At 35.0% G+C, this 24,009-nt stretch overlaps 2 protein-coding genes across 7 annotated transcripts in view; both read left to right on the top strand.

The window, feature by feature from the left end:
• Window positions 1–24,009, top strand: part of LOC120780977 (rabankyrin-5) — a 203,647-nt gene that overhangs the window by 134,071 nt on the left and 45,567 nt on the right. Inside the window, exons 1-2 of one of the 4 annotated variants that reach the window (XM_040113205.1) lie at window positions 7,476–7,876; window positions 7,934–7,966. The exons of the other annotated variants lie outside the window; for them this stretch is intronic. The gene's annotated coding sequence lies outside the window, so the exon portion shown is untranslated. Of the gene's footprint in view, window positions 1–7,475; window positions 7,877–7,933; window positions 7,967–24,009 lie in introns of those variants that run through there. 4 annotated transcript variants of the gene reach the window in all.
• On the top strand, window positions 892–2,770 carry LOC120780979. 3 transcript variants are annotated; one of them, XR_005705990.1, is made up of 6 exons: window positions 892–1,723; window positions 1,780–1,884; window positions 1,954–2,041; window positions 2,170–2,348; window positions 2,414–2,567; window positions 2,639–2,770. XR_005705990.1 is itself a non-coding variant. In XM_040113208.1 (4 exons), exons 2-4 carry the CDS (start codon window positions 2,307–2,309, stop codon window positions 2,752–2,754), a joined length of 312 nt encoding a protein of 103 aa, XP_039969142.1. In that variant the 5' UTR covers window positions 897–2,041; window positions 2,170–2,306; the 3' UTR covers window positions 2,755–2,770. The 3 variants fall into 3 exon arrangements, 1 of the variants encoding a protein (XP_039969142.1); XR_005705989.1 differs by having other exon boundaries at window positions 895–1,884; XM_040113208.1 differs by having other exon boundaries at window positions 897–2,041.

The raw sequence follows: 24,009 nt of genomic DNA on the forward strand, positions 1-24,009 counted from the left end.
CACATTGACTCTTTGACAAAACGTGAGCTGCAGCCATTGGTTGCCCGTGACAACGGAGATTTCGCATGAAGCAATAAGTGTACCCATTTACATACGAAGTTGTGTGTAGACAAGTTTACAAATATTATGCATATGGTTCTAGCAAATTTGTTTACTCTACTTTTCACTTAACTTACTTTACTACTTAACCGGTAATCACTGTACGTTTTTATACGTTGTCAATTTTATTCTAATATATTTGAAAACTTATATTTGCGGCGTTGTCACTTTTTTCCTTCTCATAAAAATATCAGAAACTGTTAAATTTATGATTTTTAGCTTTTGCCATCGTCGCGAAAAGACTCTTGTGGGCAAAGGCATGCTCGGGGAGATGTAATGGTGTTTGTTTTTATGAATGAAGCAAGTTTGCCTGTTGAAAGTGTGCTTGCGTTCATGAATGAAAATATTGTTGTTAGGTGTTTTTCTAGCTAACAAAATGCGATTAGCGTGTTTCACGACAGCTAGCTCAGAAGAAGAAATTTAACAGTGCCACTTGAACAGAGTTGAGCATGAAAAATAGACTCAGAGATTCGATATTTCAGCGGCATGTTGGCCATTTGACTTATATTTTTATACGTTTATATGCAATTATATGTATGTATTGATTTGAAAATTATTTTTCACAAATTGATTACTTTTTAACTAATTAACTAACTATTTTATATAAAGCAATCTTTTACTCAATGTTAAAATAAGACCAAATTTTTAATTATATCCTATGTTTAATATAGTAGATATACATATGTCTGTATGTATATTTGATATGTGTATAATACGTACATACATACATATACGTATCTGTGTAAAATACTAATATAATATAGAAAAAAAAACTAGTAATATATATGTATATGTATATAAATAATACTTTTTATAGTTTAAAATTTACGTATTCGTATGTACATGTAGCATGCACACACGTATGTATGTACATACAACGCCTTCAGGGATTCAAGTCATGACATGACTTATTAGTAATGATATCCCAGCAAAACTTGCGTGACCGAAACTCCAATACTTTTACTCAATTTTTACTTGTCACTAACACTCCCTCACAAATCTTTGAAATGAGTAAGAAGTCAATCTATTGTGTCTTTTGTTTGTTTTATATTATAAGCTCTTCACTCAACAGATGTTAAGCAAAAATAAAACAAAAGAAGACAAACAAATTTTTTAGCTGTAACCGCTTATTGAAAACGATGGATGTGAAAGCGTACAGCATGATACCGTGAATTTGACGTTTGCTTGTTCGTTGTGACAAATTGAATTCGAAGAAACCAAAAATTCGGTTACAAACGCGTCGATATTGAGAATTGTGCAGATTTGTGCTTGTGCATATTTATGTAAAATTATTTAAAATAAATATTTAAATCTATTCTAATTGTGTTTCGTTAAATTTGTGAACTATTTGTGTCTATAATATTTGGAAAAAAGGTGAGTAGATATAATAATAATTCAATATGAAGAAAAATACATTTAGTGCATATATGAGCCAAGAAAAAAAGGCTTTTAACCAAAGTGTATTTTTCACTGTAATTATTGCATTGTCCCGACGGTATTTTATTATATTATGTTAAGTTATTTAAAAAAATAATTTTATTTCCTAATGAGATGGATTCACCAGCGCTTTTTGATGAAACCTATTTGGAGGAATGCCCAACAACGACTTCGACTCCCGTAAAAGGTACATGTAAAATTGTCATTTCAGTTTTCAATTTATTTTTACGCATTTGCATTTAGAATAATTGACATTTAAACGGAAGAAATTCAACATTTCTGGTTGCTACAATTCAGAGGCAAGCTTTTCAAAGCAACAAGGAAACAATTTGCCTGTGGATGGAAATGGTAATCCAATATATTGTTTAAATGCATTTCTTAAACATTTTTACTTTATTATGTTTACACCTTTTTCAGATGTTTTTAACATGTTAAAAACTATTTCCACCCAACTACAAGAGTTGATCATATGGAAAGGAAGATGGACAGCTTTTTGAAAGAAAATGTAAATTTATGTCCATAAAAGTTTTTATAGTTCTATAAGTATTCATCAATACAAAAAAACGTATTGTTTAGATATTGTTGTTTAGGCATTATTTAAGTATTCTCTAACTGAACTTGTTCTCTTTTCAGATAATTCAAAAAAGCGAAGAAATGGCCCAACAAAAAACCGTCCGTGAATGTAAGGTGCTAATTCGAAAGTTCACCAATCAGTATGCCGAGAAATTGCTTCCACCCTACCATTAACAACACTGGCTGCAGCTTTGGAAATGGAAGAAAAACTTAAATGCGAAGAATTTGCTACAGCAACGGTTAGTAATGTATACAATTTCTTCAATAAACAATATTTATTTTGCATAATACTTTCAAATTACAGGAACAGTTTGTTTTAAGGATGAAAGGCAGTTCCGACAGTGTATGTGATGTGTTACGGCATCTGTACACTGACGAATTCCTGACATTGTGTAACTGGGACGGTAGGGGAGGCAAGCAACCGCTATCAAAGTTTCTGTTGTCCAACATATTATATGGTAAATTTTATACATATATATTTACGTAAAAATATGTATTTTAAATTGATTTTTCATTACATTTTTTATAGATTCTTTCATCACTTGTGGACTTGCAAATTTCGAGCAACAAATGCGGAAGTCCATCGAAATGAGCCACCATAGATTTAAGCAAAAAAAATATAGAAAGCGAAAAGCTGAAGAATGATAACATTGTAATAATTTTTTAGACATACATATGTATGTATATGTATATATTATTTTTGTATCTATATAATAATTTATTGAAATAATTTTTATATTATTAAAAAAAAATGTGAAAATGAATGACAATAATTTTATGTAAATCTAAATAAAATTATTTTATTATTAAAATTAATAAAAAAAAATATTTTATAAAAAAAATCTTTATATTTTTGAGTTTCGAACTTTAGGTTGAAGGAATGACAAGCGAGTGGTTTACCCACTAGGCTATTGTAGAATGCACCGTCACGCTTTCCTGAAAGCAGTTTTGTTGAATTATTCCAAATTTAATGAAAGTGTGAGAAAGAAGGATGTAATTTTATTATTATAAATATGTGAGCGAGAAAGTGATACAAGATCACATGTATACAAAAGTTTCGGGAGCTTTTTTGATTCGCCCTTAAGAACGTGAAAGGAAAAAGTGACAATTAAACCGACACGCGTTACCGGCATGTCACTAGGTAACATGACTGTCACTGTTCTGACTGGGATGTGTACGCTTTATGTGTTGCATATTATACGTTTATATGCAAGCATACATAAATATGTATTGATATGAATATCATTTTGCAAATTTTTATGAACGCATCTAAAACTGAGAGCATTCTAATAAAAAATTAAATATTCAAAGTAATATTTATAGTTTGTTTGGACTTGAACACGTTATTTTTATTATTCTTTAATAATAATTTCTTATTATTTATTTAATATTTGCATAATGCACTTTTCTGCTAAATACTTTTTTTTTATAGTAGGGGGAAGCATCGAAAGCCGGAGTGTGGAACTTCAAACCTACTCCCAACTCAGGACACTCCAACGGGACCGCCAATTAGGTATTACTTCGTGGGAGGGACAGAACATTTAAGTCTCCTCTATCGCACGGACTGACGGACGCCTAATTTGTTCAAAAAGTCTCAGTTTTGTCATTATGGACACTGACGCTTCGCTGACAGCTTTCCATTTATCAGTCGACTGACACATGAGTGTCGTTAAATTATCGACTGTAAAACTACCACCGAGTGTGGTTTGTAGTTTTTCCCTTGTATTTGAAAATCTAGGGTAATAAAATAATACATGTTCAGAGTCTTCTATATGCTCTGTACACGTCGGACAGTTAGGACTAATGTGATTGTGGAATCTGAAAATGTAGCTTCTAAAGCACCCATGTCCACTAAGTATTTGGGTCAGATAAAAGTCTAGGTCCCCACGTCGTCTATCAATCCACGAGTGGATGTCCGTTATAAGTCGGTGGGTCCAACGCCCTTTGGATGAAGAATTCCACCGCTCCTGCCACATTTTAATGCTCTTGTTCCTCTCCTCTGTCTTTGCCGATAGTGTTTTATGCACTGATAGGTGATATAAACGCTCGAGTTCATCTCCATGGATGTCAATGGGCAGCATGCTGGCTAATACTTCAGCAGCGTCAGTTGATGTAGTCCGGAAAGCCCTTATTACTCGAATTGCAGAAAGCCTGTGCACTGCAATTATTTGTTTAGCATACGCTTTTAGATTCATCGCCTGTATCCATACTGGTGCTGCGTACAGTATTACGGAATTCATTGCTTTCGCAATTAAGAATCGCCGGCTGGAACACACACAGCCTGTATTGGTCATCATTCTCGATAGTGCATTGTAAATTTTGTTTGCTTTACTGGAGGAATACTCCAGGTGTTCTTTGAATTTTAATTTAGAATCTAATATTACCCCCATCTCGCACTCCCCTATGGTGAGCTCTATATGTTCCTCTACCTTTCTGGTGTTTATAGGTAAAACTTCAGTTTTTTGCTCCGCCAGTTCCAGACTCACAGAAGAGAACCAGTGCCGTAGATCATTTACGCACTAATTTCACTTGCTTCCTAGGTCGACGAATTGTTTTGCCACTGCTACCACCATGAGATCGTCGGCATATGCTATTTTCACATCTTTTGGTTGCTGCCTTCTTAGCACCCCATTATACATGAGGTTCCATAACATTTTGCCGTGTTGAACGCATTCTTGGCATCCAGGGTGATCAGCGCGCAGTACTTTTTCTTCCATCTTTTCCCACTTACTGCACATTTCGCAGTATCGACGACTTCTCGTAGTGCGTCAATAGTGGATCTCTTTTTTATAAAGCCGTATTGTCTCTCTGATAATCCGCCGGCTTTCTGGATTACTAACTCCAAGCGGTTTCGTCTTATACTTTCGTACACCTTACCCATTGTGTCGAGCATACACAAAGGTCGGTACAATGTAGGTTCTTCGGGTGGTTTCTTTGGTTTTGGGAGCAGAACCAAACGTTGTACTTTCCACGGGTCGGGGAATACCTCTTCCTTTATACAAGCATTGTACATTTTAGGAAACAGTTGAGGTTTTGAGCTTACAGCTTCCTTCAAGGCTCCATTAGGTATGCCATCTAATCCAGGTGCTTTGTTGTTTTTTATTTTCTTTGCTATGGCCAGGAGCCCTTCTTCTGTGACTAAAGGGGGTGACTCTGCAGCTTTGTTTTGTCGCTTGGCATATGAAATCTGGTCGTGTTTCGGGAATAATGTTTCGACGACTTTTCCCATAAAAGATGCATTATTCGGTTGCTGCTGCTTATTTTTAAATCTTGACTTACAGATTTTGTAAGCAGTTCCCCAAAGGTCAATGTTTGCTTCTTTGCAGAGCTTCTCAAAACATGACTTTTTGCTCCGGGTAATTGCCGACTTCAGGAGCTTCGAGTGGCTTTTAAATTCTTCTTTTAGGCGATTTTCGTTCGTTTCAACCTGATAGACGCCGTCTAACTGAGTGACAAAGCTTTTTCAGCGTGGAAATTTCCACATTCCACCAATATACAGGCCTCCGTTTGTTATGATGTGTTGTTCTGCGCATTGTTGCATCGCATGCTGCGACCAGTTCCTTTCGCACCGTAGATACCAGATGAGCTTCGCTTTCAGGAAGTGCTTTTGCTGAGGGGTTCCGGCTCTGGGGTGTACGAAATTTGAGCTATAATTATAATCGCCATATGATCACTATATGTGTATATATTTGACACTGTCCACTTTATGTGCCTACTGAGTGAATCATTTGCGAACATAATGTCAATTAAGGATCCTTTGTTTCCTTTTTCGTACGTGTTTTGCGTTCCACTGTTTATTATTGTTAGGTTCGTTTGACTTAGGAATTCTTGAATTAGGTGACCGCGATGGTTTGTATATCTGCTGCCCCATGCAGTCGACCAAGCATTAAAATCACCCACTATTACAATTGGAGATTTGCCTCTGGTTTCTAAAGAGAGCCTTAAGAGGAAATCTTCAAATTCTGTAATTGTTGCGCTGGGACGAGCATAGCAACTAACAATATACATATATATCTTGTATATTCGCCCATGTGAAAAAGTTATGAGCTTCTCTGGAGCTGGTCTTGAAAGGTTGTACTTTGCAGAACTATTTTGCTGCCTTGCCGGTTTTGTCAGCAATCCATGTTCTTTCCGGACGCTGGGAGTATTGTTCACTTAGTATGGCGACATCATTGTTCTCTTCTGTGATTGTCTGGTCTAGTAAATCCTGTGCTGCTGCGCAATGATTTAAGTTTAGCTATATTATCCTCATTTCCTTAGAGTCTTCATCATCTCCAAGTACTTGGGGCAATTCATGCTCAATACTGAGTGTTCCCCTTTGCAGAGCATGCAGCTCGGAACGTTAATGCATGCCTTTGCTAAATGTCCCGCAGTTCCGCAACCTGTGCATTGAGAAGATCTGTCTGTCAGACTGCAGCAGTTACGCGCCATGTGACCCAGGTGTAAACATTTATAACATCTAGGAATAGGCGAGTATTCTCGAAGGCGACAGATCGACCATCCTATCTTAACTTTGCCCGACTTTAGTGCAGCTTTGGCATCCTGAGCACGTAGGCATACTAGAGCTATCTGTGTGCCACTACGCGTTTTTCTCATACGTTTGACGCTTGATTTCTCCAGGTTTTGGACCCCACACTCTTTTTTTTTAGCGCCTCACAGATTTCCTCAGGTGTAGTAATTTCATCTAAATCCTTACACACTATTGTGACGCTATGGGTTTTTGGCTGTATCAGCGCCATTTCACCCACCGCGCCCTCTAAGACGCTTTGGAATGATTCGGCTCTCTTGTCCGCTTGATTTTTTAGCTCAATCAGTAGGTCTCCTTTCATCGTTTTTCTTATGTAGGTCACGTTTGCTCCCAACTCTTCAAGACCGCTGTCACTTTTTATCTTTCGTAAAATATCAGCATACGACGACCCTTCCTGTTTGGTTTTAATGATGGCGTCTGGTTTCGTTCTTATTTTTTTCTGAATCGGCTTTCTCTTTTTGACAACATCCACCCATTTTTCAAATGCGTTATGTTGACCCGTAATATCTATTATTTTCGTGGCCTCACTGGTCATTTCTTGCACCTTTTCAATAGCCTTTTTTGGCTTTTTTGTGGGGGGTAGCTCTCCCGATACTTCTCGCAGCCGCTTTGGGGTATTAATCCTTTGAAAATATGAGAAAGCTGTGTTGCTTTCTCAACCATAGTTTTTTCCACCGGTTTCTCGGCTTTACTATATAAGCACATTATGCTGATAAGTAAATCGCGCATTGCCTTTGACCAGCCATCATATTTTCTAACTCTTTTATTTTGCAGCCCAGTTTGTTAAAATAGTTGGAGGATTCATTATTCAGTGATTTCTCTTCACTTTTGCATTCCCGGTCAGCAGTTTCACTAAATGTTGATCCAGCAGAGGTGGATTCCTCATTTCTGCCGTTTGGGTCGTTCTCAAAATTTTAAAATTCCTCCGAAAAGGATTGTCTGGTGTACGCCCCATACTATTCTCGGAGGCCATAACCTCAGTGAGAAAATAGTTTTGGTACACCTATTAGTGAGTACGTTCAGTCCTTGCCGCTAAAACCTAATTACATTATAAATGGTTGGCAATGCCTAAACCAAAAGTAAGACGAAAAGGAGAAAAAAGCGGAAAAGCGAAAACGGAGAACAGCTGATTAATCTAAGCAAAACGGGAAATTAAAAATAAGCGCACGTTTGATTCGCTGTTATTAGGGGAAATAAAAAGTTATTACTAAATAATTTGGAAGTTGGCCGCGAAAAGGGGTAGGTATTTGCAAATAAATTTTGTTTAAATTAAATTGTGCTTATCTATTTCTTTAGGTTTAGTATCCACTTGGATCGTCCGGAATTCCGGTAAGTCCCAACACAAAAATCTAGTGTTTTTACTATTAAAAGCTAGGATTATTCAGCGAATAATCCAAGAACATAAATAACACGTCCACCTCATTCAACACTAAAAATGCAAGCACACATTCTGCTAAATACTGTTGTATTATATTTGTTGCTGTTAAAAATTGGATTTATTACAACATATACCATATATACATATGTATGTTTGTTTATTTATAATCATATTTATCTTACATAATCGTGTATCTGGAGATATATATACATATGTATGTATGTAAGTAAAATTCCAATTTAAATCATGATATCACTTACATACCAGTTATAAAATGTGCGAGCACTGCTCCATGTGTAAATACATATACATACATCTACATATTGCCAAACAAATAATGTATACATTAACCTACATACATATATGGGCATACACGTGTAAATACACTCAGTCCTTTTTTTACGCGATTTTCGGTTCTGCCACTAATCGCGTAAAAAAAATCGCGCAAAAATGGTTAGTTTTCCAATATTAACTGACGAATTGGATCCGAATATAAAAAATATCGGATACAATACAATAAGTTTCAAATTTCAGACTTATGATTTATTCGTTCATAACAAAATAAAAAATACAAAACAAATACCATATATAAAAGAGAAGAAAATAGAAAATAGTTAGATTTATTGAAAAAACCGTTGAATGCTGTTTAATCACTGTCATTATCCGTAGTTTAAATTATTTTTAGCCGGTTATTTTGATGGCCGGCACTGATATCACTAGAATTTGTATCAGAATCAATAGTAAGAACTATGGAATGATGTTCTTATTGACTTAGCGTCTCCGACTGAGTTTGCACCATAAATTCAGTTAATTTTGTTTGAATGCTTCTTTTTGGACCCAATAAATTCCGATGTATTTCTTTATATCTTAACATGCAGACACTCAATTCTTTTTGAAAAATTCGTGCACGTTCGGCATCAGTATCATTTGCTACAAAATAATTTTCCAATTCTGCTTCAAGTTTAAGACCAAGCAAAAAACGAAAAAAGCAATCGCGTTAAAGTGAGAAATTCGCGTAAAAAAAGGAATTTGCGCTGCAAAAATAACCGCGTTAAAGTGAAATAGCGTAAAAAGAGGTCGCGTAAAAAAGGACTGAGTGTATGTCACTCGAACATTGTTCTACAAAAACAACAATCGTCTTAAAAAGCATCGGAAGCGTCACATGTCAATATGGCAGCCAAATAGCCAATGCCTAAATTTATAGTAAAACACGCAACAACAACATTTTCATTCATAAACGCAAGCGTATTTTCAACAGGCATACTTGCTTCATTCATAAAAGCAAACACCATTACATCTCCCGGAGTATGCCTTTGCCAGCAAGTGTCCTTACGCGACAATGGCAAAAGCTAAAAATCGTAAATTGAACAATTTCTGATATTTGTACTGCAGGAAAACTGACAACCCTGCAAACTCGCAAAACACAGAAAGGAGTGACAAAAGTGGCAAAAAAGTTCTCGTCGATTTAAAATATTTGGCCGTGGCTCGCAAAAATCTGCGTCGATATGTATGCAAGCTCATGGAAAAACACATATATTTATGATAGTTTGTTTGCGAAGCTGTTGTAGCGCCGCTTCCGACGATTGGCGTTCGTTCGTTTGAGTTTTTCGGCACAGCTTGGACAACAATACGATGTTGTGGCGCTTTGTCGTCGCGTCAGTCCTTCGACACATTGACTCTTCGACAAAACGTGAGCTTCGGCCATTGGTTGTCGTAAGAACGGACATGCGGAAAGATGCGTGCGGCACTTGTTATTCCCTTATGAATGTTTGTACATATGTACATAGCTCGTATTTGCTTTCGTAAACATACAGACAAATGCGGCAAATATGCGCAAGAAAAAGTTACATGTACATATTTACATAAATATGTTGCATGTAAACAAATTTACAAATATTGCGAGTATGCCTTCTTTCATATTTTTTACATGCACACATAATTATATACATATGAATGTGTATATGTGCGTCTGATTGGTATTTTAAGATGATATTAAAACTTTAAATGATAAATAACTTATCCGACTTATATTAACAATATATTTAGATAATAATAAAAACAAAAAACTGTTTAAAGAAAATTTCCAATATTCATCTGATTTGCGTATATTTTTCGTATATAAATACATACATACATATAGTATGTATGTATGCATATTCCAATATGTTTTTATACACGCATGTGTACTTTCATAAGTATGTACATATATGATCTGTTGGCTTTTTTCCATTTACGCATGCCACGTTGTATATGTATGAATAAGGGTTGATTTCGCATTTGCCCATATGCGATGTATCAAAGTCAAGGTTATTGTTTTCAGAATATACATACATGTATATACAAAGTTTATTGATTTATTATTATTTAAAATTAGCAATTTAAAGATTTTTTATAAAATGTATTAGCAAGTTTTATTGATTTATTAACAATTTGTTTTTATAAAATGCTGAACAAAATGTAAAAAAAAAATATGCAGAATTACGAAATTATCCATTTAAAATGGAAATTTCTCACACGACTTAATACATAAAAAAGTCATTGAATTTCACTTGCTTTTTTAAACGCAAATGTTGCACTTAATCAAGATGGAAACAACATGTGTTTAAAAAAGCTAAGCTCAGTTGCAAAGTTAATAAAGGAGGAAAATAAGAAGAAGAAAAAAGTACCTGAAAATATAACAAGATAAACCTGAAAATAGAAAGAGCTGAAAATAAAAAAAACCTGTAAATAGAATAAAATGCTAAATATTAAAAAAAGTAAATATGTACTTATATTCAATGAATTCATTACTCACCCAAAAGTAAGATGTTCTTAAATCAAACGGTCCCGATATCGTTCATTATTGAATTTTTCTTTAACTAAACATTTCGAGTTTTTGATTAAAAGCACTGTTACCAAGTATTCTAACATCTTAATTTTATGACTAAAACACTCATCGGTTGGGTCAAACCACTCAGGAAAAAACATTTTCCGTATTTTCTTTAATTGCGGACAACATCAGACAACGAACATTCGAATAGTGAGCATATTTGTTGAAAAGGTTGACGTACCACATCATCTGTAGTCGACACACTTCGAAGAGCCTATCACTTGGATTGACCAGCCTTAAATCGGCGCCATCCTTATAATTTTTCGCTTATATTAGGACCTCCGAATAAAGCGATAAATCACTTTGTGTCTTCGTCATTGCAGTAGCGCATTTTTCGCAATGGATTTTACACAAAATTTTCTGGTAAATACCATAGCCAGTGTAATACCGCTTGATCTGGACGTCAGCTGTGTCGTCCTCTTCAACAAAGTTTTCGTCTGGAATAGTAAACGATTCCAGGTCGAGTTGCTTAGATTCGTGTTCAACTCCCTGTACTTCTAGATGACGATCTTCGGGGCCTAAGTTCCAATCTAAATTTATGTCGTCATCATCCTCACAATTAGCCCCCTTATTTTGAAAATTTTCATCGAAATTAAACGACCTACTATATACTGTATCTCATTGGCAGACGGATGGTATTGATACCCTGGCTAGCCCGGACTCTATAAAAAAATTTCCAACGCATCTTGATTCATTTTTCCAAGGAATATATAACTTAATTCCTTTTGATCCCTAAATAAATCTTGGCTCAACTGGCTATGGGCCATTTCTATGCCAGCCGCAACAGAATTGCTCAGAACTTGGGTTGCACGTTTTACGGACATTTTTTCAAAAACGCTAGGATATACGTAGGCCTCTGTGAGTTTTGGACATATCTTGAAACATGTATTGTCCTGATCTATGGAGTAAAGTTTTTTTATAACTTTAAAGCTGGCTATTCCAACTGGAGTTGAAATGTCATATTTCAAAAGTGTGTTTCGGACGGACTTAAAAAGATGGCAATAGTCATATAAACAATACATCTTGGAACCTTCGTGCAAATAAAAAGGCTTTTCTTCAGAAATAATTAAAGTATTCATAACTGAAGTATTAGCGGGCCCTTGATCACACACTAAAGCTTTTACGTTTAGACCAATTGACTTTAGTGCTGTGATGTTCTTATTCAAAATTTCGGCTAATTTGAATGAAGCAAGTCCATTTTTGGAAATATAATATGAAAACCCATATTTCCAATTGGAAATCAACCCTTTTATCATGAAAAAACAACACTTACTACCTAATTTCATTTCACGATGGCCTTCCCCACAATCCACAAACCCATCAATAACATCCCTAACTCTATTGTATGTTAGGTCGAACTTAATTGATATTTCATCAAATGATAGAAATTTCGAAACGCAATTTCGTTCTAAAACAGACATTTTTTTGTAATTTTTTCTAAATTTCCCAAGACATTGGCATCGAACCCAGGGACAACATACTTTATGGGGCGCCATCGCAAAAGAGAGCTCTTGCTTGGTAAAGCGAAACCTAAATCGTCACGCATAAAATTATAAGATTTATTGGACATGTAATTAATGTTTGTTACCAATGCCCTTTCATCGTCACTGAAAATAGTGCGCTTCGTGACGATCATCCTAGCGAATGTTACAGCATCTTTGCTTGAATTTACATCAGCAACTATTGCACTTTTACTAAGGTCTTGATACTTTTTTTCCAAATCTTTATTAATACCCTCTAACTCTTTGATCTTCTTATTCAATTTAAGCGCATTACTTTGATAGTAACGTACCGATCGAGCAAATCGTTCACGACTATCTAATGCATAGCCTACATTGTCATTTTGGGGTTCTAATTCTAATCTCTTTTCTTCAAAAATTGAATATGTTTCGAATTCCCTCAAAGTTATGCCATCCTTCTCTTCTTTACTTCCTACGGGCGGGCACACCCAAATAGAGTCAGCACTAGATGAGCTACGGCTTAGTGCTTAATCCAATCTGAAACAGGGAAAAGTCCCAGGCAGTAGTTTGAACTTGGTAACGTACTGTGAATCGAAATGGTTTCGACAAATAAATAGGGTATCGGAAGGCGACACAACTAAGGTGCAAGCCTTTGCCCAACTTTCTTGAACATCTACCTCTTTAGGAAATTTGTAAAGCGTTTTCTGCCTGATAACGCAATTGGCAATGCAGCATCTTCAAACCGGCAATTGGGTCGTCCACAAATGCCTAGGGGTTTCGTCATATCCTATTTATGTGCATAAAAATTTTTTAAAGAAATTCCAATATGTAAGTACAGTTGTCCACAAAAAAATAGGAGTGACCACATGAGAAAAACGAATTGTTAATTTTCATTAAGAAAAATGTTTTTTTTTTTAATTTTTGCACAATATAATTTGCTAAAGATCTATTAATATTTCCAAATTTCACATATTTCAGTTAAACATAAAAAAAATTTTATATCGCAGTTTATATCAAGTAAACTAAAAAACTAGTTCCACAAAAAAATAGGAGTACTTTATGTAATACGGTTCCGTTCTATAATTTTAATATATAATGGTTCCAAAGTTTCACAGAATATTAAAATAATTAATATTTCGTTGAATAACATCGACTTTTTTAACACAGCATCACATCTCCGAGGCATGGAGTCTTTGAGATCCTGGCAACGTTTTATTGGTATTCCTTTCCAAGCCTCTTTCACTACTTGCCATAAATCCCTCGAATTGGTTGGCTTCTCTTCAGCTACTTTCTTCTTGATGTCTGTCCACAGGTTTTCAATGGGGTTGAGGTTAGGAGACTGAGCAGGTCACCACGTAACCTCAATTCCGTTGGCCCTAAACCATTTTTTTTTGTGCACTTGCTAGTATGTTTAGGGCATAGATGGGCACACTGCATTATATATTTACTGCATTACGTACAGCAGTAAACAGTAACACTTTACTGATAATGAAATTAAATTTGCATTACCAGTACAGTTTTACTGATTACTGGAAAAATTAGCAGTAAAAATATTTTTTTACTGGTTACTGAAAATAATTTGCAGTAAAAATATTTTTTTACTGCTTACTGAAAATAATTTGCAGTAAAAATAATTTTTTACTGGTTACTGGAAAAATTTGCAGTAAAAATATTTTTTTACAGCTTACTGAAAGAAATTGCAGTAAAAACACTGATAATATCATTTGATTTGCAAAACCAGCAAAATATTTACTGTTTACTGAAAATCGTTACTGGTAGTTAAAAATCAAAAGCCAACCACTAGGCCAATGAATAATTAAAGAAAAGTCGAATATTTTTTTTCATTGAAACATTTATTTCAACTTGTTATCCGCCATTAGCTTTTCTTAAAACAAGCATTTCGAAATTTGCATCGCTGAGTTTTTGCCTTCTAGACCAGTTAACAATACCAGCGAAAGAAAACAACCGTTCTACAGGTGCAGATGACGGTAATGGGGTATTATATTTTAGAAAACCGTTTTTAATAGCCTGATGTTTATTTAAACAACTTGTTGTGGCGTCTCGTTCCACCAGGTATAAAAGCGTTTCCTGAAGATAATTGCCTGAGTCAGTGGAACCACTCTGTATGCTTATATCTATTTAAGTGAATATATGCATAATTAAATATTTAATTGAAAGTCAAATGCAATAATTTTACCATTACTTTCTTCCCCGAAATCAAGGAAGGGTTTTTGAGTAGTTTGAGGCGGAACACGTGTTGCGTCATCTGTTATCTCTTCATACTTCACCACATAAGTGTTGAACATTTTTTTTACTTCTTCTTCTGTTTGCGTCGTTGCAGTTTCTAAAAGGGCTTTTAAAAATCGCAATTTAATGTCAGGGACAGAAATAGCGGCAATAACAGCGTCCCAAGCGTCAGACTGAATCAGGAAGTACTTTTCAAATCTTTTAAGCAAAGCTATTTGCATTTTTTCGCTTATTTCGGATAAATACTTAAAGCTTGCACGCTCCAAACGAGCGTTTTATTCTCAAAGTCACTATAGTGGGGATAAAGTAACCAAAATACATGGTCTTTTCGCCCTGAAGGAAGTCGATCGCTTCTGCAATAGGCCTCATAAGCTTTGCGTACTCCTCTAAGTACTCAACTTCTTCGCTGAGAATGGTAGGAATTTTTAAACGGTAACACAATTCTGCTAAATTGGTTTTGTGTTGCAGCAACTTCGTAACGGAATCATAAAGAGAGTTCCACCTTGTTATGCATGGAGTTATTAAATTCGCGTTTATAACTTCATTAACTACTTCTGCAGATTTTGGTCTATTGCATTTATTCCAAAGCTGTGTGCATCTACAAAGTTATAGAAAATATGTAAATGTAAAAAGTGTTCAGTTAATCAAATAATTTTTACCTTTGGAAAGATCTTTTGTGAATATCTTTATTATCCTGACTTGATGAATTAAAAATTTTGTTGAAATCGGTTGAAGCTAAAAGATTTAGAGTGTGGCTCGCACAAGGAAAGTGTTTTGACAGACGTGGAGTTACAGATCGAAATTGGGGACCTAAAGCAATTATCGAGTCATTTGAATCGGAATCAGAGTCAGATCCGTCATCACTGTCACATTCATTTATAGGTCCTAAATCAATGAGAATCAATAATTGAATATATTGATTTGGATTAAATACATATATGCGATATAATTCACGTACTTAATTCAACTCCAAATTCTTTAAATGCCTTAACGAAGTTAGATCCTTTGTCAGTAATCGTATAAACAATTTTTTCCACGGGTAATTTATATTGCTTTTTTATGTCGCATATCATTTTCGTCACACGATCAAAGGAATGCACCTATACTATAATTCTTTAATATTCGTAAAAATCTAAAAGCAGCAAATTTCAATAAAATTAAAAAAGTATTGTGTCGTGTGTTTGTGACTTACTAAATATGCCTCCAATAATTAGGCGGTGCGAGGTTCGCCGGGTCAGCTAGTAACAAATAAAATAGTGCTATTTTGCATCTTTTTAAACACACCGTCTCCACAATTTTGAAAATTTTCTCACTAAAGAGAATCCTATTGACACCAACCAATTCTTCATTTATCAACGAATCTGGTGTACTTAAACTTTCACTTAAATTGTCATATCTCATAATATTGTGACTTATTTGTGAGTTCCGACCGTTTGAATAACTTGGAATATTTTGTTCGCCAACGAAATCTTGGTCATTACTACAATCATCACTATTGAAATTTAATGTATTCATTTAAATATATTTAATTTTTTATTTTTTGCAATGTAGTACCCTAAATTTTTAAAATCACTAGAGTGTATGTTACTCAAACCTATGACCGAATTATTTTAGAATTAACTGTTTTGTTCATTGATTGCGCACATGGACAATAGTAAAATAGTTTTTAGTCAGGCGAACCGACTTATTGATACCCTGTAACAGGTTTGCAAATTATTCATTCTTAATTTGAAGTATAATTCTTATTAAATTAGAATAAACTTTATTTAACAGACGGACGAACGTGGGTAAATCAAATCTGATAAAGCAGCTTATCAGCTAATATAAATCAATTAGCATATAACCTCCACTCCTTTATATTGCATAAATATGTGTAGGGTGCAATAAATATTTATTGGACTATTTTTCTCAATGCTTCTACATATAATTGCATTGCTTGGATTGTACGACTGTTACAGTTATGAGGTGATGATTTTGCAAGGAGGACTTTCTTTTTTGGTGATCTCAATCCGTTCATAATATTATAAATAATTGCATATAATTTTTGTTTGAATCTTTTTGGTTTTGAGTTCTGACTCTTTTGCATTTAATGTTTCATGTGTATTTTTTTCTAAGGAAAAGACGACAGAGCAAAACTAAAAATATTTATTGAGTGCATACATGATTTAAATTCCCTGATGATAGTGCACAAAATTTTCATTACCAGTAACTATTTTCAGTAAACAGTAAATATTTTGCTGGTTATGCAACTCAAATGATATTATCAGTATTTTTACTGCAATTTCTTTCAGTAACCAGTAAAAAATTATTTTTACTGCAAATTTTTCCAGTAACCAGTAATAAAATATTTTTACTGCAAATTATTTTCAGTAACCAGTAAAAAAATATTTTTACCGCTAATTTTTTCAGTAATCAGTAAAACTGTACTGGTAATGAAAATTTAATTTCATTATCAGTAAAAAAAAAATTTGACTGCATTTTTACTGGTACTGCAAAGCGCCCATCTATGGTTTAGGGTAATTATCCTGTTGATATACCCATATCAATGGCATATTCCATGAGGGATGTGTCATCTTTGGTCCATAATGCCTTCACTTAAATGAATTGGACGAATTAATTAAGTTAGTTGGACGAACACCACAATGTGAAAAACGACCGCGTACCGTGATTTGGCGTTATTATGTATAACGGTTTTTGTTGTAAACCGGGCATTATATTTTGAGTTAGGGGGATGTCGGACAAAGTTCCCAGAGCTTCTACTACCAAATAACTCAACTTTGGATTCGTCTGACCACAATATGTTTCGCCATTTAGACGAGGGTCAGGAGCCATGCTCTTTTGAAAGTTGTATGTGAGCTTCCTTGTGCTTCTTTTTAATGGGGGTCCTTTTCGTGGCCTTCGGGCAAATAATTTGTTCTGCCCGAAATGCCTAAGAACTTTTTCAGTATTAACTGACAAATTTAGTTGGTCATGGATGCTCCTGGCTGAAGCAAAAGGATTAATTTTGCAGTAGCGTACTATATTGCGATCATCTGCAGTGGATGTTTTGCGCTTTTGTCTACGAGTTTCATTTTTGTTTCTTTAATTTAAGGCATTTGCTATCATTTGAGGAGAGCATTTTACGATATTTACGATCTCTTTATAAGTTTTTCCTAGTTTTCTCATTTTTTTATCGTTTTCCGCTTTTCCTCTGTACAATGATTTCCTCTACCCACTGGAGAAAACCCCAATGATTAAATAAAATAATAACTAGTTTAAATTGCTGCTAGATTATGGAACTATACTTACTTTTGTAATTTTGTGAATATTTTTTGTGTTAAGGACTATTTGGAAAACGAAACATCTAACACTCGTATTATTTTGTGGAAAGCAATAACAAGTGTCTTCCAGAACTAGCAAAGCAGAAGTAGAATAACAATCATCACAATAAAAATTTGTTTCGTATTTTAATGCTAGTACCCCGTTATGTGTACCATTATTGTTTCGAGTCATTTACATGTAATTTAAAAAAGTTACGCAGCCAAACACATTTTTCACATGGCACTCCTATTATTTTGTGGACAACTGTATATACATATATATATAATTAATTAAAATTTAAATATAATTTTAAATCAAATTCAACCCACTGTTCCTAGTTTGATACATTTAAAAAAAATTATAATATATCTGTCGAAATTTTTTTATTTGGAAAAATTGGTTAATTGGTTGTTCAAAATTGAGAATTTATTGCTACTAAAAGACGGAGTGCAGCAATATAATAAGATAAGAAATATGTATATAAAAACATACACTCCACTAATATTAAATATCTACACCCAACTCTTTTTTTACGCGGTTTCTTTTTACACGGTTTTGAAGAATTTTTTTTTATAAAAAATTTTTAATCTAGTACGGTTTCAAAGTCACTGTCTTGTAATTATGTTTGTTTTTACCACACTTAACACCATTGCTGAAATGAACATACGTAGTAGTAACCTTATTCGATACCTCTTACCTACACATTTTGTTCGCATGATATTTACATTGCTGAAATGGACGGGACGGGAGATCCGTGATGATACCGACTTTAGTCCAGTTCGTCGCAAACAATTGCGCTTGTTATCAAGTAGCGACGAATAATTATGTAGCTATGTAAATATTTTGTCTTTATTTGTAATATAATTTTTCTGTTCTTAATTCTGGATTAACAGATTTCTTTTGTTTTTTGCTTAATCTATCAATTTTCATCTGCATTTATTATGTATTTTAAGTTTTAATGCTCAATAGAATGCCACATAAGTATATAATTTGTATGCATATCTGAAATTTTATAGTTTTCAACATTTTTTACACGGTTTTTCGAAGTAAATATAGTTCTTTATTTCATCTTACACGGTTTTCAGATAACATGGAACGTATCCCCCATTTTACTATAGGAAAACCCTCTTTTTTTACACGGTTTTCTGAGGAACGTATCTACTGTGTAAAAAAAGAGTTGGGTGTATGTTCAAATACAATTGAACATACATTGCATATGTGACCTGGTCTACGAAAAGAGAGCTAACGTGCGAAAACTAGTTTTCTGGGAAACAGCTGTTAAAACTCGTTTCGTCAGTTTCTCGTTATCTCATTAATTGTTTGAAATTTTTGACACCTAAGCCCCCTTTCCGTAGACCAGGTCACATATATTGAACATGAAATGCATTGTCATACAAAACAATGTTTGTAAATGTACGCACATGAACACAACATACATATGTATGTTAAAACAATAGGAAACATAAACATACACACATGCAGGCGCGGATCAACGGGGTAAAGTTAAAAGTAATACATTATTTCCATCATAAGTGACACTCCGCGAAGAAAGACTTTAGTTGCAAGTACAAAATTATATTGTTCCCTCCCCAAAATTCTACTCTGGATTCGCCACTGCACACATGCACATAAATTTAGTTATTTAGGATATTTTGAAAAATAGTTTACTTGTATAAAGCTTTGAAATTTGAAAATAAAATTAGAATGAAATATTTCTCAGCTTAGAAACAAGCAAGTGGTAAGAATCTAAAGAATCTGATATAAGTTTAATGTTTGATCATACAAATCAAACAGTTTAATATTACAATTCAAACAGAATTTTTTCCATTTAACATTTTATGAATTTTTTTTATGAATTTTTTTTCTTAATTTTTTCCTTTTTTTGAATTTTGAAAACATTCGCATATTCTTTATATGTCTGGAAAAATATTTATTCTTATTTAGAAATTGTAGTTGAATCATATGTACACTTATAGTATGTATGTATATACATACACATACGTCGCTCATTTACATGAACAAAAAATTTTTATATCTAACACGAGATATTTTATAATAAAAATTACTTTATATTATTTTTTTCACAAACAACGTTTATGCCAAAGAAATATACATATTACTATACTTCACTAGTTTATTCAATAAACTTATGCTGTTTTCCATATTCTTAAAAACAACTTATGACACTTTTCATGTAAATGAGCGATATGTACTTATATGTAATAAAACTTGTTAAATTTTGTTATATTAAATTTATGTGTTAATTCTTTGATGGTTGAAACAAGAGTGAGAAAAATGTGTATGTACAAAAAAGTTCAGTTACAATACGATTTCATTTCAAATACATCAGGGTTGCATGTATATGTACGTTGTTATATACAGGACTGCATTTCAACACGCCTCCTCAACGTTCATATGCATGCATATTACAAAAATAATACAATACATTTAATTAATTTAAACCTAGCATCTTTGTTAACTTCTCGTGACTAGGCTTTGCTAAGTTTTTCGTCAAAATATCAGCTATCATGTTACTGCTACAACAATATTTGAGATCGATGCCGCCTCCTCGATAAATATCCCTTATGTAATGATATTTTATGTCGTTGTGTTTGGTTCTTGCGTGATATACCGGATTCTTCACAAGATTCATGGCACTGAGGTTGTCTCCATTTACCATGATCGTCTTAGGATATTCGATTCTCATTTCTTCCATAAGTGTTCGTAAAAATACTGCTTCTTTCACGGCTGACGTAAGTGCCATATATTCGGCCTCGGTGCTGCTGAGAGCCACTGTTGATTGTTTCTTTGATTCATACGAAAAAACACCTCCAGCAAGTATGAATGCATACCCCGTATATGACTTTCGCTCGCTGCTATCGCCGCCCCAATCTGCATCGACAAAGCATTCGATTTCTTTGCCAGTGCTATAATACCGTAATCGCATGTCTTGAGTATTACACAGGTAACGCAATATCCTCATAGCTGCAGCCATATGCTCTGAATGTGGATCATTGTTTCGTTGCGCAAGTTTACACACTGAGTGCAAAATATCTGGCCGCGTACATACTGCTAGGTACATCAATGAACCTATTAATGATTGGTACTGCATCTGATTGGCCTTCTTACATTTACTATTATTACAATTTACTTGATGTCCCGTATCTAGTGGAGTAGCGATTGGTCGACAGTTTTCCATATTATATTCGCTTAACATCTTTTGTATATACGATTTTTGCCCAACGCATATGGACCCAGTTTCACCATCGCGATCGATTTCCATGCTCAAAAAATATTGTACTGGTCCTTTGTCAACTATTTTAACTTCTTTTGAAATGTCATTCTTTATTTGTTGCATTTGTTTGTGATCGGAACACGCTATAAGCAGATCATCGACATATACTGCTATAATATTGATGTGACCATTATAGTGCTTTACATATACACACGGCTCGCTTTTACATGGTTGGAATCCAATACCCTTTAATATGCCGTCCAACTTGATGTTCCATTGCCGCCCAGACTGCTTAAGTCCATACAAAGCCTTTTTCAACTTCAGACAATGATTTGGATAACGTTTATCTACAAACCTAGCTGGTTGGCTGATATAAATTTCATCACACAACTCGCTGTTCAAATATGCTGTTGAAACGTCTATTTGGTGGAGATATAAACCATACTCCGCTGCAATTGCAAAAATCATTCTTATTGTGCTATACCGCACCACCGGTGAAAATGTATCTTTATAATTTACACCGTAAGTTTGCGAACAGCCCTTAGCAACTAATCTTGCTTTAAAACGTTCAACTTTACCGTTTTTGTCTTTCTTTACAGCAAAAACCCACTTACTGCGCACGGCTTTCTGCCCTTTTGGCAATTCCGAAAGTTGCCATGTATCGTTGTCTAATAACGATTGGTATTCATCTTCCATAGCTGCATGCCACTCATTAGCGTATTGGCTTGTCAACGCTTGTTCTACCGTTTCTGGTACTTCTATTTCGTCATATTGCATCATATTTAAATAGTTGTATTGCTTCGTTGGTCTGCCTGGCCCTCCACTTCGAACAATTTTCGGTCTACCAGGTCCTCTCTGCTTTTGTAGTACTGGAACTTCTTCCTCTTCAGCGGATTGGAACTCATCATCGCTGTTAACTAGTGCTGATTGTAGTACTTCGCTTTCGCCTGAATTACTATTTAAATTTGCAACATCACTATTGCCGCTTTCCTGTATATGTGTGTATTCATGTACACCTACCGCCGTTTGTATATTCGTTTGTTGGTTGCACCAAATTGACTCAACGAAATATACATCTCTGCTAACTATCAATCGTCTCGTCTCACGATCGTATAACCTGTACGCTTTCGATACATCCGAGTATCCCACCAATATGTACTCTTTGCCTTTTGGTTTGAACTTATTGCTTTGTCTCTTATCTAAAGCAATTGCCACACAACCAAACACACGCAAATGTCCTACCATTGGTTTAAAACCATGCCATGCTTCATAGATATGCTGCTGTGTAAACAGCCTCTGCCCAAAGGGTTTCGTTTACACCCGAACTGACTAACATCCTCCTCTCCATTTCAACAAGCGTTCGATTGAACCTTTCTGCAACGCCGTTCTGCTGAGGTGTGTATGGTACAGTAAGTTGTCGTACTATACCATTTTCTTTTAAAAAATTATCAAACGCATTATTCACGAACTCTGTACCATTATCGCTACGTAGTATTTTGAGTTTTTTGCCACTTTGGCACTCTGCCATCTTCTTAAATTCTTTAAATTTATTGAAGACTTCATCTTTACTCTTCAAAAAATAAACAAAAACGTGTCTCGTTTTGTCATCAATAAACGTTAGAAAGTATCTTGCGCCACCAAGTGATGGAATTCTCATTGGGCCACAGACATCACTGTGAACTACCCCTAATATTTCCGCTGACCGCCTTTCTGTACTGCTATACGGTTTCTGCGTACATTTGCTGGTCATGCACACAGCACAACAAATGTCTTGTGGTACTCTAACCTTCATTCCGCGAACCATTTGCTTCTCATTCAACAATCGTAGGTTGGCAAAATTAATATGCCCATAGCGCGAATGCCACTTCACAGCATCATCAATTGATTTCCTTGCAAAAAACAATGTGTTTTTATTTGGCTCTAAAATAAACAAATCACTGACCTTATTTGCACGTAAAACTATTCCTCCGTGCTGATTCTTGATTGTTGCCGTTTGCTTGTTGAATTCTACAATGTATCCACTGTTGACTGCCTTTGCAACCGAAACGAAGTTGCACTGCAACCCTGATACATACAACACATCAACAAGTGTCACGTCACACATGTTTGACTTCAAACGCACAACTCCTCTGCCAGTAGCTGAAATTTTGTTGTCACCTGCTAGTATGATCGCTTCTTCATATTCTTCGAACTCGACAAACATATTTCGATCGCAGCATAAATGTGATGAGGCGCCGCTGTCGACGCACCAAACGCCGGCATGTAACTGTTTCAACCCGACTGCCGCAAACAATCCGTTATTGTTGCCGTTGTCACTCTTCTGATTGTTGCCTTGTTGTTTTTTTTCTCTGCACTGAGCAGCGAAATGCCCCTTTTTGCCGCAACTGTAGCAATTGAAATTTTTCCGCTTGCTCTTCTGACCGCTGCCAGCTGTATTTTGCATGTTTGTGTGTACAGTTTTGCCATTCTTTTTAACGCATGTACTTTCGCGCACCATAAACGCTTGCACATTACCTTCGGTCTGTTCCGAACTGGTACACTTTCGACGTTCACCCTCTTCGATCAACTTTATCTTTACAGCACTAAGCTTTGGTAGCTCATCTCGAGATTCTAATGCCACAACCAAATTCTCGAATGATTTTGGCAGGCTGGCGAGTAACATTATTACACAGAACTCATCTTGTAAACTTACTCCAATCTCTTCAAGCTTTTCAGCAACTGACGTGAAATCGCAAACATATTTCTGTACACATTCGCCGTCGCTCATACGCATACCAAGAAGACGCTTAAACAATGTCACCTTACGCACCGGTCCCTTTGGCCTATGAATCTCACGTAGAGTATTCCATGCCTCACTTGACGTCTTGCAATTCTTTACATGAG

The sequence above is a fragment of the Bactrocera tryoni genome, unplaced genomic scaffold, assembly GCF_016617805.1.
Source record: "Bactrocera tryoni isolate S06 unplaced genomic scaffold, CSIRO_BtryS06_freeze2 scaffold_25, whole genome shotgun sequence".
Lineage (NCBI taxonomy): Eukaryota > Metazoa > Arthropoda > Insecta > Diptera > Tephritidae > Bactrocera > Bactrocera tryoni.

Coding starts and splice junctions, on each gene's coding strand:
- LOC120780979 (XM_040113208.1), top strand. CDS start 2,307: ATGGAAGAAAAACTTAAATGCGAAGAATTTGCTACAGCAACG. Junction 2,349..2,413: donor AAGAATTTGCTACAGCAACG/GTTAGTAATGTA, acceptor TTCAAATTACAG/GAACAGTTTGTTTTAAGGAT. Junction 2,568..2,638: donor GTTGTCCAACATATTATATG/GTAAATTTTATA, acceptor CATTTTTTATAG/ATTCTTTCATCACTTGTGGA.